Source organism: Ipomoea triloba, chromosome 9 (genome assembly GCF_003576645.1).
Source record: "Ipomoea triloba cultivar NCNSP0323 chromosome 9, ASM357664v1".
NCBI classification, from domain to species: domain Eukaryota; kingdom Viridiplantae; phylum Streptophyta; class Magnoliopsida; order Solanales; family Convolvulaceae; genus Ipomoea; species Ipomoea triloba.
This window is the reverse complement of record NC_044924.1, coordinates 28,681,799-28,696,613: the sequence shown is the minus strand read 5'-3', so window position 1 is coordinate 28,696,613 and position 14,815 is coordinate 28,681,799. Positions and strand designations below refer to the sequence as shown.

At 34.4% G+C, this 14,815-nt stretch overlaps 2 protein-coding genes across 2 annotated transcripts in view; both read right to left on the bottom strand.

Annotated features, from left to right (window-relative positions):
- The window catches only part of LOC116029880 (pentatricopeptide repeat-containing protein At3g53700, chloroplastic-like), a 6,350-nt gene extending 3,764 nt beyond the window's left edge, over positions 1-2,586 (bottom strand). The window contains exon 1 of the mRNA XM_031271923.1: positions 69-2,586. Coding sequence (XP_031127783.1) covers positions 69-2,366 — 2,298 coding nt within the window. The 5' untranslated portion in view covers positions 2,367-2,586. The remainder of the gene's footprint in view (positions 1-68) is intronic.
- A 5,633-nt stretch (positions 2,587-8,219) lies between these two features.
- On the bottom strand, positions 8,220-10,411 carry LOC116030018 (actin-depolymerizing factor 1). The gene is made up of 3 exons (XM_031272100.1): positions 10,270-10,411; positions 8,882-9,147; positions 8,220-8,801 (listed from the first exon to the last, which is right to left on the bottom strand). Exons 1-3 carry the CDS (start codon positions 10,270-10,272, stop codon positions 8,651-8,653), a joined length of 420 nt encoding a protein of 139 aa, XP_031127960.1. The 5' UTR covers positions 10,273-10,411; the 3' UTR covers positions 8,220-8,650.
- Between the last annotated feature and the right edge of the window lie 4,404 nt (positions 10,412-14,815).

Here is a 14,815-nt window from a genome sequence, read left to right as displayed (position 1 = left end):
CCCCCCCCAAAAAAAAAAAAAAAAAACAGTTTCAGACTTTCAGATTGTTGCTAATCAACAACTCAATGTCTCAATCTTCCCTTTAGAAAACTCCCTTTGGGAGAACGGCTATTTAAGACACGGCCAAGAGCGCCCAATGCATCTCGAAATTTACAGATTTTAAGGAAACCCTTGATCATACCCTTCTGATTATCTGAGAAGTCTGCTTTCTTAATGATCGTCGCAATGAGCTTAGCTAAAGTCTCCTCTCTAGCTAAAGAAAACAGCCCTTCTGCCAAATTGTAGATTAAAGAGAACTCAGGTATATATCCTTTCTCCATCATCTCCACAGCAAAGTTAACGGCTTCATCAATGGGTCCAGCAGAGCAAAGGCCCCGGAAAACAGTTTTATAAGATACGTAATCTGGAGGATCAGCTTTCTCCTCCATTTCCCTAAAGAGCTTCATGGCTTCTTTCGTTCTCTTTTGTCTGAAGAGTGTTTGGATTATAGGGTTATACGTCTGCGGTGCTATAACCATCCCTTTCATCTGGATGGTTATGAGCAACCTAGTAGCAACCTCGACTTTTCCTGATTTACAGAGCCCCTGAATAAGTGTAGCGTAAGTAAAAGCATCTGGTTCGCAGCCATTCAATGTCATGGTTTGCATTATCTCCACCGCCTTCTTGACATCACCGGTTCTGCAGTAAGGATGAAGAATGGAGTTGAATGTGTATGTATCGGGTTTCAATCCTTCCATTATCATCCGGTCCATAAGCTGAGCCGCCTTCTCTACTCTCTGGGCCTTACAAAGACCATCGATAAGGGTGTTATAAGTCACCAAGTCCCTTGAGATCCCTTGCAGTACCATTTCATCAAATATTTCACCAGCTTCTTTAATTCTATTGTTCTTGCAGAAGCCATCCATCAATATATTATATGTAAATACGTTTTTCACACAGCCATTTAATTCCATATCCTTCAAAAGGGCCATTGCTTCGTTCAATTTCTTCTTTGCAAAAACGTATTCGATTAGAATGTTATAAGTGAACACATTTGGTTGGAACCCTTCAGTCTTCATCTCTCGGAACAATTCCATTGCGCTATCGAAATTGCTACTCCAACAGAGGCCTTTTATCAGAGAATTAAAAGTACACACATCAGGTAAGAGCCCCATGCTTGTAAAAACACAACTAAGTTCTATGGCTTGCTGCACTTGGTTCTCTTTACACAACGTGCTGACGACAGTGTTATATGTGACTCGATAGGGTATACAGTCCCTCAAAATCATCTGAGTGAGAACCTTAACGGCCTCCTTCACTTCACCCGCTTCACAAAGCCCAGATATCACAGTGTTGTAGGTAATTAAATTAGGATCAATACCCTTTTGAAGCATCATATCCAAGATATCTAGAGCATGACAAACATGTCCCGCTTTAAACAAACCGTTTATCCAAGTGTTGAAGGTATAATGGTCAGGACAGAACCCCTGGCTAGACATCTCTTGCAGAAAATTTGAAGCTTCTTCAATCCTACCCTCTTTACAGAACCCTTGAATCAAAACGTTAACCGTTATATTGGTTGGAGGGCAGTTATCTGCTAGCATTCGGTCCCTAATTCTCAAAGCACCCTCTAAATCTCCATCCTCAATATAACCCCACATTAATGTGTTATAAGTCTTCTCATCAGGCAATAAACCGTGTCTAGGCATATCTTCCATCATCAAAATTGCAGCCCTAATTTTATGAGCTTTGCATAGGGATTTAATCAGTATGTTAAAAGTTGCCACATCTGGGTTTGAACCCTCACTCAACATCCTAGAAAGCACACCTTCAACTAGCTTCAATTTATTCCCATCAACAAGAACATTTAACACTAAATTGTAACTAAAGATCCCTGGTTTCACACCAAACTCATGTTCCATCACATCAAGAACACCAATAGCCTCATCATAAAGTTCAAACTTGGCATATCTTTCAATAAAGATGAAGAAAGTACCTTCACCAATCTCAACCTTGGACTCTTTCATATCATCCAAGACTCGCCTCATCGCACCAAAAGACCCCGCGTTTCCAAGCTTGCGAAGAATCTCCTCGCAAATCTGCCGACTGGGTTCGAACTCAGGCTGCTCTAAAGCCCATTCAAAGAGGCTAAGAGCTGAGGTTTCATCACTCTCCCGACGAAGGGTGTCGAGAAGGTGCCTCCGAGCGAAGTCCAGCGGGAGGTGTTTGGATTTAAGGAGTGAAATTGTGGCGGCAGAGGGGGAATTTGAGGCGGAGATTGGGACAAACAATTCACGGCGTTGAGATAATTTGAAAGGAATGAGCTTTCGATTGTTTAAGGATATGGTAGAAGGGAAAACCTTTACCAAGCATGATGAGATACCCATTGGAGCAATTCAACAAGCATGTAGCGCACAGTATCAAAGTTGGGTAGAAATTTAGCTTACCTCCATACAGCGAATTCAGTAGAGGACAGTGAAGGGTTGTTGAGGTTCAACACAGAAGAATTCAATTGCAGGTGATCAAAAGGTAGTACTTTGATGGGTGCTGAAATGGAGAAGTTTGGGAAGAAAATTAAGAGAAGCAGAGCGGAAAAATCGAAGTCAGCCCTCCAGGGTTTTACGTCATATTCTTTAATTTCTCCATTTGTCGTTTTGCTTTGTTTGTTTCTTCTTCTTCTTCTTCTTCTTTTTTTTTTTTTTTTTTTTTTTATTGAAAAAAAATATTAAATAGGGAAAAGGGTCGAATACACCCTCCAACTTTAGGTAAAAAGTCAATTAGGCTTTCGAACTTTTGAAAGTTACAATTACACACATCAATATATTAATTTAGTGCATCAAGACCCAAAATCCTAATAGTGACTTGCAATAGCAGGTTAATAATGCGCCGGCGAAGCTCCGGCGAAGCTCCGGCGAAGGCGTAACTAACAAGTCGCCGGAGAAGGCGATATATTCAGCCAAACATGATGATTCCAAGTGCGGCGTAGATACAATTCATTTGAACAATTACAAAATTAAACTAAGCTAATTACTCAACAGCACCAAATGAAATTAAAAGCTCTGTTCGTAACCATCACAGCAAGTTAGCAATTCGAAAATTGCTAATTGAATAGCAACCTATTAGCTAAATCCATACCAATTGAATAAAGGAAAAATACTATGTAAAAGAAGGGACGCCAGATTTAATGTGTTGCCCAGGTGGAGAGATTGCCCTTGCTGGAGTTACGAAGCTGCCAACCGGAGAATTTTCTGCCTAAACCAGAAAATTCCTCCTCAACCCAGAATCAATGCCGCCGAAGAAAAAGTTGCTGAGATTATGAAATATACTCCCTCTGTCCCATTTTACCTATCCTATTTACTATTTATTGGTCAAACCAACTCTCCCTTCTTTGCTTATTTTCTTTAGTGATTTTTTATTATTTTTAAATTTAATTTTTTGTGTTTAATAGTAATTTTAATGTAGTTTCTAAATATATAAATTTTATATATTAATGCTAAACTTAATAATATGAAAAATTGGATTAAAAATTACTTCAGTCAAGCCTCATTAAACGAACCAGACAACCATTTTGGGACGGAGGTAGTAATTAATTTGTTGTGAAGGGATTTAACGTCGAATTGAATTCGCTATAGAACCAGTTTTGCCCAGGAATTGCTGCCCGCCAGTCGCCGAACCGTGGAACTGGTCACCTTCGACGAAATGTTGCCGGAGTTCTACTGGTGCATTATTGACCTGTTATTACAGATCACTATTAGGGTTTTGGGTCTTAATGCACCAAATTCATATGTTAATGTGTCTAATTGCAACTTTCAAAAGTTGGAGTGCCTAATTAACTTTTTACATAGAGTTGGAGGGTGTATTTGACCCTTTTCCCTATTAAATATGTCATTGAACTAGAGATCAAAATCTAATTGAGCTATTTTGGACTAAAAAAATATTTAATTAAATTACTCAACATTTAAAAATTATCAATTTTTTTTCATATAACCAGTTGTTCTAGGTTCATGCCAGTTAAATTTTGATTGGTTCATGAAATTTTATGCTGCCAGCAATCAATAAAATAAAGAAAGTATGTCTACATCATATACCAACATCTCTTATTTAACCTGCATGAACCTGAAACAACTGGTTATATTGATAAGAGTTAATTCCATTTTTTGTCCTAGATTTATAGGTGGCATTCCACTTTTAGTCCTCTTTTATCAAAGCATCCACATTTGGTCCTAGTATTATTGTGGCATGGCCATTTTTGGTCCTCTGTCAACAAAATTGTTAAAATGTCGTTAAATACAATGGCATTTCGGTCTTCAATTACAGATTTTTTCAAAAAAATAAACATAAAAATATAGCGGGGTCAACTTACTTTGTATAAAAATGATTGAAAAACCATTGTATTTAACGACACTTCAACTATTTTGTTGACGGAGGACCAAAAATGGTCATGCCACAATAATACTAGGATCAAATGTGAATGTTTTGATAAAAAAGGACTAAAAGTGGAACGCCACATATAAATCTAGGACCAAAAATGGAATTAACTCTATTGATAAATTAGATGACTTTTAGATGTCGAGTTGTTTAATTTTTTTTATTTTTTTTTAGGTTCGATGGCTCAATTAGAGTTTGGTATATATTTTAATTGCCTATTTGGCCCTTTTTCTCTTCTTATTTTGAGTAATACTATATATACTTTTATTGATTACTTCATTTTCTACTCCTTGGTGACATGGAATACTTTGATTCATCCATAAAATAAAAAATAAAAAAAATGGGCCACCGTTTTTATTCCTTTGTTTTCCTTTTATTTTTTATTTGGAAGATGCTAGTCAAATTGACTATTACATTTATTTTTTTTTTTTTTTTTTTTTTTTTTTTTTTTTTTTTTTACATTATTCTACCTCTCGTCGAACTAATCATAAGCTTTATAAACTCACTCCTTAGGACATGATGAGGTAAGTCGAGCATGTTTGGCTGTTGAGACCCACACCCAAAAGAACAAACTTTTCTATTCAATCAATTAAGACCCATATCGAGATTAATCTAGCTAGTTAATTATAATAGTATACGGAATTATGGAGATTAATCATGTTCATGTTAAGTAGGATCTTAACGGCAACAAAGCAACCCCTTACGAGTTTTAAGGTACCAAATCAAGTTATTTTATTAATTGTTTAATCAATGATTTGGCATGTGATGTATTCTATCGTTGGGAAAAATGACATTTTTATTAATCAATGATGATCATAGTTTAGATCTAATCTCTTAGTTATTCGTAGTTCAACAACCAAATTTGCACCTTTAATAACAATTGTTAGACAAAATTTACATCATAAATAATTGTGAGAGAGTGAATAAGTTTTTAGCTTGGTGCAAGAGTGCAACAATAAGAGAGTGTGAGAGATGCAAAGAGGAAAATTGCGTATATCAATAACCTAAAGATAGGTTTTCAACTCAGCATTACTAAAAGGCAAATAAGTAGTTGTATAAATTTTACACATTTTCAACCATTTAAGAAAAAAGAATTAAGTAAGGATCCTTGACTTAAGATTTTTAGTTTATCTAAACTTTTCCAAGTTAAAATGTATATTAAACATGGTAATAACTTTTCTACGTTTTAAATTGTCAATCTTTCTTATTTACCAACTATCCTCTTAATAGTATCTTGAAAAAGCTCAAGCATCAACACATTATCCCTAAGCTTTCATGTTAATAGTGGCCTTGTTTGAGAGAATTGATTCATCTTATCGTCGTTGTTGATTTTTGACAACATCTAAAATCTTAAAACTCCTTAATATATAAAGGCATAATTTGACTAAAATACATACTAACTACAAAAAAAAATATACGATATTTTTTGACATAAATTAATAAAATTATACGGAGTATACAATAATTTAGGCAAAAGGGTCAAATAGACCCATGTACTAACACTGATTGTTCATCCAGCACCATGAACTAAAATATGGTCCATCTAAGTCATTATACTCCTAATTATTTTTCATCTAGCATTTTTAGCCCATTTCTAACAAGTAACCCATTTAATTTGTTGACATGAAAAAATAAAATAATAAAAAATGATGACATGTTATTTATATGAATATTTTGGATGATTTTACCCTATTTTATTAATGAAGAAAATGATTTCTTGCAATGAAATATGGTAGAAATCAAAGTTGTTATATAATGTTTTAATTACAGTGTACTGCCCGACTGTGTGTGTATAGTGGGATATTCAAAGTTGTTCGGTAATGAAATTACATGAAAATCGATATATTAAAATTAAATATAATAACTTAAGATATTATATTGGGTAAATTTTATTATTTTTTAAAAAATAATTTAATTTTTATATATCAATTTTCATGGAATCTCATTGTCGAACGACACTGAACACCCCGCTATACATATACAGTACACTCCGCTATACATACACAGTACACTGTAGTTGAAACTTTATATAGCAACTTTGATCTCTGCCCTATTTCTTTCCAAGAAATCATCCAAAAATACAATATCTTAAGTTATTCAATTATCCAAAAATCCAAAAATATTAATTTATTTTTAAAATAAAATAAAATTTACCCAATACAATATATCTTAAGTTATTATAAAAATAATTTAATTTTCATATATCGATTTCCATGAAATCTCATTGCCGAACGATAGTGAATACCCCGCTATACATATACTCATGTAGTTAAAATTTTATATAACAATTTTGATTTCTACCCTATTTCATTGCAAGAAATTATTTTTTTCATTAATGAAATATGGTAGAAATCATCCAAAATATCCATATAAATAACATGTCATCATATTTTCTAATTTTATTTTTCCATGTCATCAAATTAGATGGGTTACTTGTTAGAAATATGCTAAAAATGCATGAAAAATAATTAGGAGTATAATGACCTAGATGGACCATATTTTAGTTCATGGTGCTAGATGAACAATCAATGATAGTACATGGGCCTATTTGACCCTTTTGCCAATAATTTACATAACAACAACAATAATTGAGAAGAGGATCCTTCCTTGTATTGGCACATTAGTTTCCTTCTTTTCCATATGTTTTTATCTACAACTCTACGAGCTGTTCATTTGGGGGCAACCCTCACCTTTTGGCTACATTAAATGCAATGTAGATGCTACACTCCACTAATGATAAATGTGAGTTTATCACGAAATGTCTTTCTCATGAACTTCAATAATTATATTTTGACACATTTGTGCTATAGACATGTGAAGTTAAACACGTGTGAGTGGTCCTCAACTAGCGATCACTTACACTTTCTTTTTTGAAAGAGCGATCACTTACACTTTTCTTATTATTTATTATTATTTCTTTTAATTCTTTTTCTTACTTAGCTTATGCATCCAAAAAAAAAAAAATTCCATTTCAAATAAAGTTAACTCACTATGAATGCTCTTAGTATCTTTTCACAAAAGGAATAATTTGTCAATTATGGATACAACCATAATGGTTTCATCAATGTACATGTAATGTTCAATTTAGCCTATATAAAATATGATGAATCCCATGATATTGTTACATCATTGGACAACCATCAATTATCGTGTGATTATTAAAATTAGTTTTCAAAAACTTCTTGCTTAAGGCATTTCTAACCATCAATTTAGAATTCAAGAGAGTCCACAATTCCTTAACAAATTCAACATTATATTTCAAAAAATATCAAACAGTATGTCAAAACATATCATTAAAGTCACCAGCCACCACAAATGAAACAACCCAGCTAAATTGATCAAGCTGTTAGCTTGGTAATCATAAAGTCACAAGTTCTTTGATCAAGCTGTTAGCTTGGTAATCATAAAGTCACAAGTTCAACTCCCAATAGTATAATCATAAAGTCACAAGTTCAACTCCCAACAACCATTAGCTTTCTTGGTCGTAGGTTTCCCTCCTCACATTTCCAAAAGCTCAAAACTATTCTTCTTATTCTACTTTTAAGTTTTAACATGCAATATACTTTAACTCCACAAGTACCAAATACTTTTGAAAAAAAGTGAAATCGTCCACCCCAAACACCCTCACACTCCGGCCCAACAATTTGTGGATAGATAAATCATTATGACTCAACTAACCAACAGAGGTTAAACTTTTACTCACTACACATAAGAAGTCGCTTCATGTACAAACAACCTTGTATGAATCATGAGTTCCATCTACCCCATACATTTTACAGGTAAGTTGCAAAAACATCATGGGACAACATTAAGGCAAATATAACGGCACTATGATTCTTTCATCTCTTAACTCCAAGAAAACAAAATATTCATATTTCTGATCACAAGACAGAGCTAGGGTGAAATATCAGATGAACTACTATAAAGGCAAAAAAGGGAAACTAAAAGTAGCATCTATCCCCTTGCAAGCTCTTTAACATTATGGATCATAGGCATCAAACTATTAGTGAGGCACACACAATGAATTTTGAGGCAACAAATCAACTCATATACCAGACACCACAAATTTTGTTCAAAATAAATAGAAGAAGATCATATGGTAGCCCTTGGCAATCAAATATTATCTATCGGTAGCCAAGTTTTTCCCTTTCACAAACCATAAAAACATTTGACCGAGTAAAGAAGACTGCAGGTGAGTTCTCCCTTACAATGTCTATCAGAAGTCTATCGATCTCTGCTGCATCTAGTTAGCGCGGCTTCTAATGACATCGAGACCCATTTCAGTCGGGTCGGTGGCTTGGAGTTCCACTTGAATTCCGTCGAGCTCCCTCTTGAATCTGTCCTTGGAGCTCGCGTATATCATCTTGCTCCTAACCCTTGATGTGTCGGGCGACCTTAGACAACAAAAGAAAACATGTGAGCAGCTCTAGGAAGATAAATTTACTAAATAAACATTTGCCAACGACAAGAGTACCATGCGATGAAGAAGATCTTGCTTTTCTGGCAGTTCTCTGCTGTCACGAAATCAAAATCGTAAACTGCATATCGGCATTCATCAGTGGGAAGGCTAGCGGTGAAGTCCTCGTAGCTTTGCGCTGGCTCACCAACCTTCTCAACTATGACCTGCTTCTGCTTCTCCTCGATCTTGAAAACAATAAAACGGTGCGTTCTTTTTGCTTTCAGCTCCAAGAACCTCAACTTGCAGTCATCGTGCACTGCCATCCCAGAAGCTGCATTAGCCTGAAAGATGGAAGTGTAAGAAGAACCGTACAACTATGGATTGCATAAACTTCCCCGAGAAACACCAACAATAACCATCCCAAGAACTTCAGAACAGTTCAAATTTAGAAAATATGGGCTACTTACTCAAGAATCTCTAATCCCAATCCATCAAAAAAGTAAAGACAATTCAAAATCTCATACAATTAACCAGATTGATGAAGCTCCCGGATATTTTTCTAAGCAGTCAAAAGCAGTAAACAAACATGAGTAGCAATTGGGCACTATTGGGCCGCTGAATCATCATGATTTACCACTCCACTATATTGTGGGGCCAAGGTGTGGGGGAGCGCGAGGGAATTTCACCTTTTGTGTGGACAAGCAATTGGATTCAAAAATTATGTCCAATCAGCAAACCAGCATCATATGCATTGGTCAAACCTTACTCCCAACCACCATCAGTAATGAATAAGCTAGATTTAGGGGCAACATGAACCAATACAGAATCCTAAAGGCCCTCCGAAAGATCATAGAAAGAAATGCATACATGCCACAATAATTTCAGCCAATACATCACCTATGGAAGTTCAATCATATATCTTAACAACAAATACAAGTAATAAAAGCCAATAAAAAGGTACAGCACTTTCTCCTATGACACTGTAACAATCATAGATAAAATTATTTGAATACCTATATTCCAATCCACAACTATTCCTATACAGGATTATCCCCAATCAGTAATTCCTATCAGTAAAAAAAAATCCAAAATATCAAACAGTACCATCTCAGATTAGCAACAACATGATCTTTTTTTTGTAAGAACACAGTGGATCAAGTACAAATCATCAAGAACTTCAGATCCATTACAGTAATGCTCACAACACAATCCTAAATCTCCAGCTCAGCTCAACCCACATCGACAAAAGAGTTTCACAATATTGAATTGCATGAGCTGCTTAGACAATCAAGAACCGAAATTCTGAACCTTTTAAAGATCTCAAGCCACAGATGATCATCAATTCCCATTTGAACACAGATCAAGCACTAAACCCACACATGGAATCAAATAAAACCCAAGAAAACACAGTACCCAGAAAAGAAAAATGGATTTTTTTTAAAGAAAGAAATCAAAGAACTCACCATTTTCGCTGTACTGAATTAGGACCCAAGAGAGACTTTGCCAACCAGAGAAGGAAACCGACTTTCTGTGTGTGGCAGAAGGGCGTTGGAGCTCCTCTTATGAAGCAGCGCTCCTCAAAGGTGGGCAATTTTACTATGTGGTTGGAATACCCAATTCTAGTGTGTGGCTGCGGATCTAATCAATTACTTGGCGCCGCGTAATGGGAAAAGGCTTGACTGCTGAAGCCGGCGCCGAAGGAATCGGCTCTGATGAGTCGGCTTGAACATCACAAAACGAAAAAAGTAAATAAAACGTCGGCGTATCCGCATTAGTGAAGCAAAGCTCGGCTTGAACGAATTAGCCAAGCTGCAACAATATATTAATTTAATACTCCGTAATATTTGCACATAAAATACGGAAAAGAAAAAGAGAATACTTTTTTTAGAGTACTACTCCTTTTGTATATTCTAATACTCCGTATTCTATTTAGATAACAATACTTTACTTAAAATATTTACTATTAACTTTATATAATATTTAATATAATACTCCGTATAAATTTTATATATGTAAAACTTCTATTAAATATAAAAAAAATTTAAGAATTACATAAATTATTAAAGAAATATGTTAATAAATAAAAAGTTAATTTAAGTAATAAAATGGGATTAATTCATAACATATTTGATAATAATTTTTGTATTAATATATAAAAATGTAAACAAATGATATTTATTTATTTTTTGAGTAGCACGGACTCTGTTACAACCCCGCTACTTTCTCAAAGTACTAAAGCACAAAGAGGCGATTGAGACTCAAACACAGTCCATTCCATATAAGAGTGTAAATCAGGTGCCACTATACCACAATGTCTTTCGCTATAAAATGATATTTATAAATAATAGAAAATTAAAATATAAAGAATTCATAATGTTAAAAAGATAACATGGTTATTATTATAAATAGAAAGATGAGTAATACTTTATAAATAAAATAATTATTATTTACAAATATCACTTTTCCAGACTGCATATATGTTAATCGGGAGTATCTTTTTATAGTTGATTTTCACTCTCATTTTATTTGTAATATTTAGTTTTATGATCTCAGTTAATAAAGTCTCTGGTTTATTTTCAAACTACATAGGAGTAGTAAATCACATTAGAAATATCTTGTGTAGAGGGCTAGATCAAAAGAATGCTGGCAAAAATCAAACTCGTCAATTTAGGTACGAAAACATGTCCAAGTCACTAAGAGACTCGATCATTTATTTTGGGATAAAATAATAATTTAAATAGGTATATTGAATTTTTGGTATTATATATATATATATATTATTTTTTTGAAATATATATGTATTTATTGTATACGGAGTAATATTTTGTTGCAAATTGGAATGCTGATTTCAGTCAATTGAATGAACAGATTGGAAAGTAATGGCACTACAAGCTGGGGTCCATTAAGAATCTGTATTCAACTTTCTGCGTTACTCTCACGCAACCCAACTTTAAGATTTTTTTATTTGTTATTTGTCATTTTTATTTTTTTTCCCGAATTTATTTATTCTTTTGTACAAGGATCTAATTTATCATCATCATTAGTGTACCTCAAGAAAAGTCGTTTCAAGAACAAAAGGCGCACTAACCCATGTTGGCAACTTTGAACACTTCTCTCTCTATGGACAAATCTTAACCATTAGAATATGAAAATTTAAGGCTTAAAATAAACATTTTTTAAACACTTCAAACCCTGATTTTTGTGCACTATTTCAATTAAGTAATCAAGCTTAGGGATAAATTTAGAAGAGTTCTACTACATTGACTCCCATTTTATACTCCCATCACTTTTACTTCTTGACGTGACAAGATATGATATGTTATTTTCATCCTGTGGGTCTCAAAGAAAGTGTCAACATCACACTTTTGTGTGAGAAAGTAAAAGTAGAGAGTAGAATTTGAGAGTCCAAATAGTATTTTCCAATTTAGAATGTCACTTGCACACTAATCCATAAGATTTTGGGATTAAACTGTTACTAGTCTCCTTCCCTTTCCACTAAAGCATTAAATAGTAGCGGCCTCATTGACGGAAACATGGACTCCGACGAAGGACCCAACAACATCGACCTCTAGCAGACGACAAAAACAAAGACTTCGACGAAGAACTCTGGCGGCCACATCGACAGAAAAAGTAGACTTCGACAAGCAGAAATCCGACGATCACAACATCGGTGGAAACCCACGCTCCTAATACAACTGAGATAAAGTAAAGTTCAGCAGTAGTTGAAGACTTCTCCATCTCACCACCCTCTTCGCCGCTGCTATGTGTGCACTTTAATATTTGCTCGTGTGCAACTCACTATTTGGGCAGATCATATATTGTGTGCAGCTCTGTATTTTTCAGTGTGCAACTCAAACGGAATCACACTTACACACAACTTCGTGGAGGCATGCATACTACTAACTATACGCAAGCACACCTATAGGCTAATTTGCACACTCGCGCATACTTATTTACACATGAATGCACATTTTCACTTAATAAACTTACTAGTTGTTGTTTTTCGGGTGAATTTTGACCAAGAGGAAGTCTTTCTCAAGGCCATTCTATACTCTTAAAACACTTAAAGACATTCTCACAACTCATACGTGGTTAAGAGACATTTCAACAAACACCTTGATCTTGACACTTCATACTTACCTTTTCTCAAAGATGAAGTAAGACTAATTAACCCCTTGAGTCTAGATTAGGTAATCATTTCCTAACCGAAACTCAATCATGTTAATTAACATCATCAAAGTCAAGTCTCGTCTCCCTTACTTAATTAACCAATTCAAGATCACATCTCCATGAGCCTAATCTACATCCCTATCTCCCTCCAAAGAAGATTATTAACACATGATCATAATGAAAATAGCAATGGATTCAAGATCAAAAAGGTATTTCATAACAAAAACAAAAATATATGATCAAAACATTAATAGTAAATTAAAAAATTGTAATGAAATAAAAGTGGAATGACTTATCTATTTGAAGAGGAAATTGCAAATCCAAGTCTTCAATCCTTGCTCCTAACAATGTAAAGAAAGTTGAATATAAATAGAACTTGCATTGAAATTGATGTAAAGTAAATTATAGGTTCTAAGGAATGAAAATTAAACTAGGAAATTGGTAGTTGAATTCTACCAGAGAAGATAACTAATTAACAAACTAAGTCTAAAGGAAAAAGGTCAAAAGTCAAAAAGTCTCCAAATATAATCTAATTTCTCTTATTTATATTTGTTGGGAAATGTTGTGTCACAAGACACGTCACGCCGTGATGACACCTCATAATGACTTTGATCACCTTGTAGGAACATTCATGTCACGATGAGCCCTCTCACATCATGATAGCCAATCGTGACAACATAACACCCCTTGTAGAAGACTGCTTCACGCCTCATTGACACGTCATGATGAAGCCTTGTGCATGATAGTAGAAGATGCCTCACAGATGTTTTCCTCTCACGAACCTCTATCATGTCGTGAGGCTCACTCGTGTTAGCAGAGAATGACTTTCTGAAACTGTTCCTCACGAGCTGCGTTACGCACGCGGCATCCCTACGTGACAGTGTCGTTTTGACTTTCATCCTATTTTGCTCCCTTTTGCTCTAATTTTCCCTTGAAATTGTCCTTTTTACCTTCAAAACACAATATTACTCTCAATTATCTCATCCCACAACTTTATTCAATAATTGGTAACTTTAAACACAATTAATGCAATACTAAACCAAAATTGACCAATTAATGCACAAGAAAAGTAGAACAATTAAACACCTATCACAAACTGATGCAACATAGATTTTATGATGCAATATTGGAATTAGTTAGACTTTAAGAATACAATATTATAAATAATAGGCTCCATATATTGTGTAGGAGAACATGTGAACCATAATAATTATATAATGTTTTCTATATTTCTCCCTAGCTACATTCTATACCTCCTACCTCTTAATTATGTCTCTCTTTATATGCTCTCTATCTTGTCTCTTTCAATATTCTATCTCCCTCTTGTTCTCCCCTTTCATAATCTTCTTGAAGTTAGCGCCTACTGAAAGTGTGCCTGTTTGATACGAGATCATTTGATCCAAATAAATAGCTTGGCAAAACAACATGATTATTCTGCATTTGTTCCGATAAATTCAAAATTGTTCTACTTACCATTCCATTTGCCTCCATGAGGTTGCTGCTTAGTTGCAACGAGCCATCAAAACAATATATGGATACAATGCTTAGTAGTGTTTTTCAAGAATAAACAAAAATTTGTAAATAAATAATTATAATAGTACGTGCAAAGATTTTTATTATCTACAAAAGAAGTTTTTTTTTTTTTTTTGAGTACTACTGACTCTGTTAGAATGTAGTATTTGTTCATAACTACTTTCTCAACCTACTGAAGCATTAAAGAGTCAATATCATCTCCACTGAGACTCGAACCCACCCTTTCCATATGGGAGCACATATACAAAAGAAGTTAGTTGATAATATTGTTGAATTTGGGATTTAATTTGTTATTGTGTTTAACCC

Excerpts from the sequence above, each read along its gene's own strand:
- LOC116030018 (XM_031272100.1), bottom strand. Across the intron at positions 8,802-8,881 it reads AAGATCTTCTTCATCGCATG|GTCGCCCGACACATCAAGGG; the intron begins GTACTCTTGTCG and ends TTGTTGTCTAAG.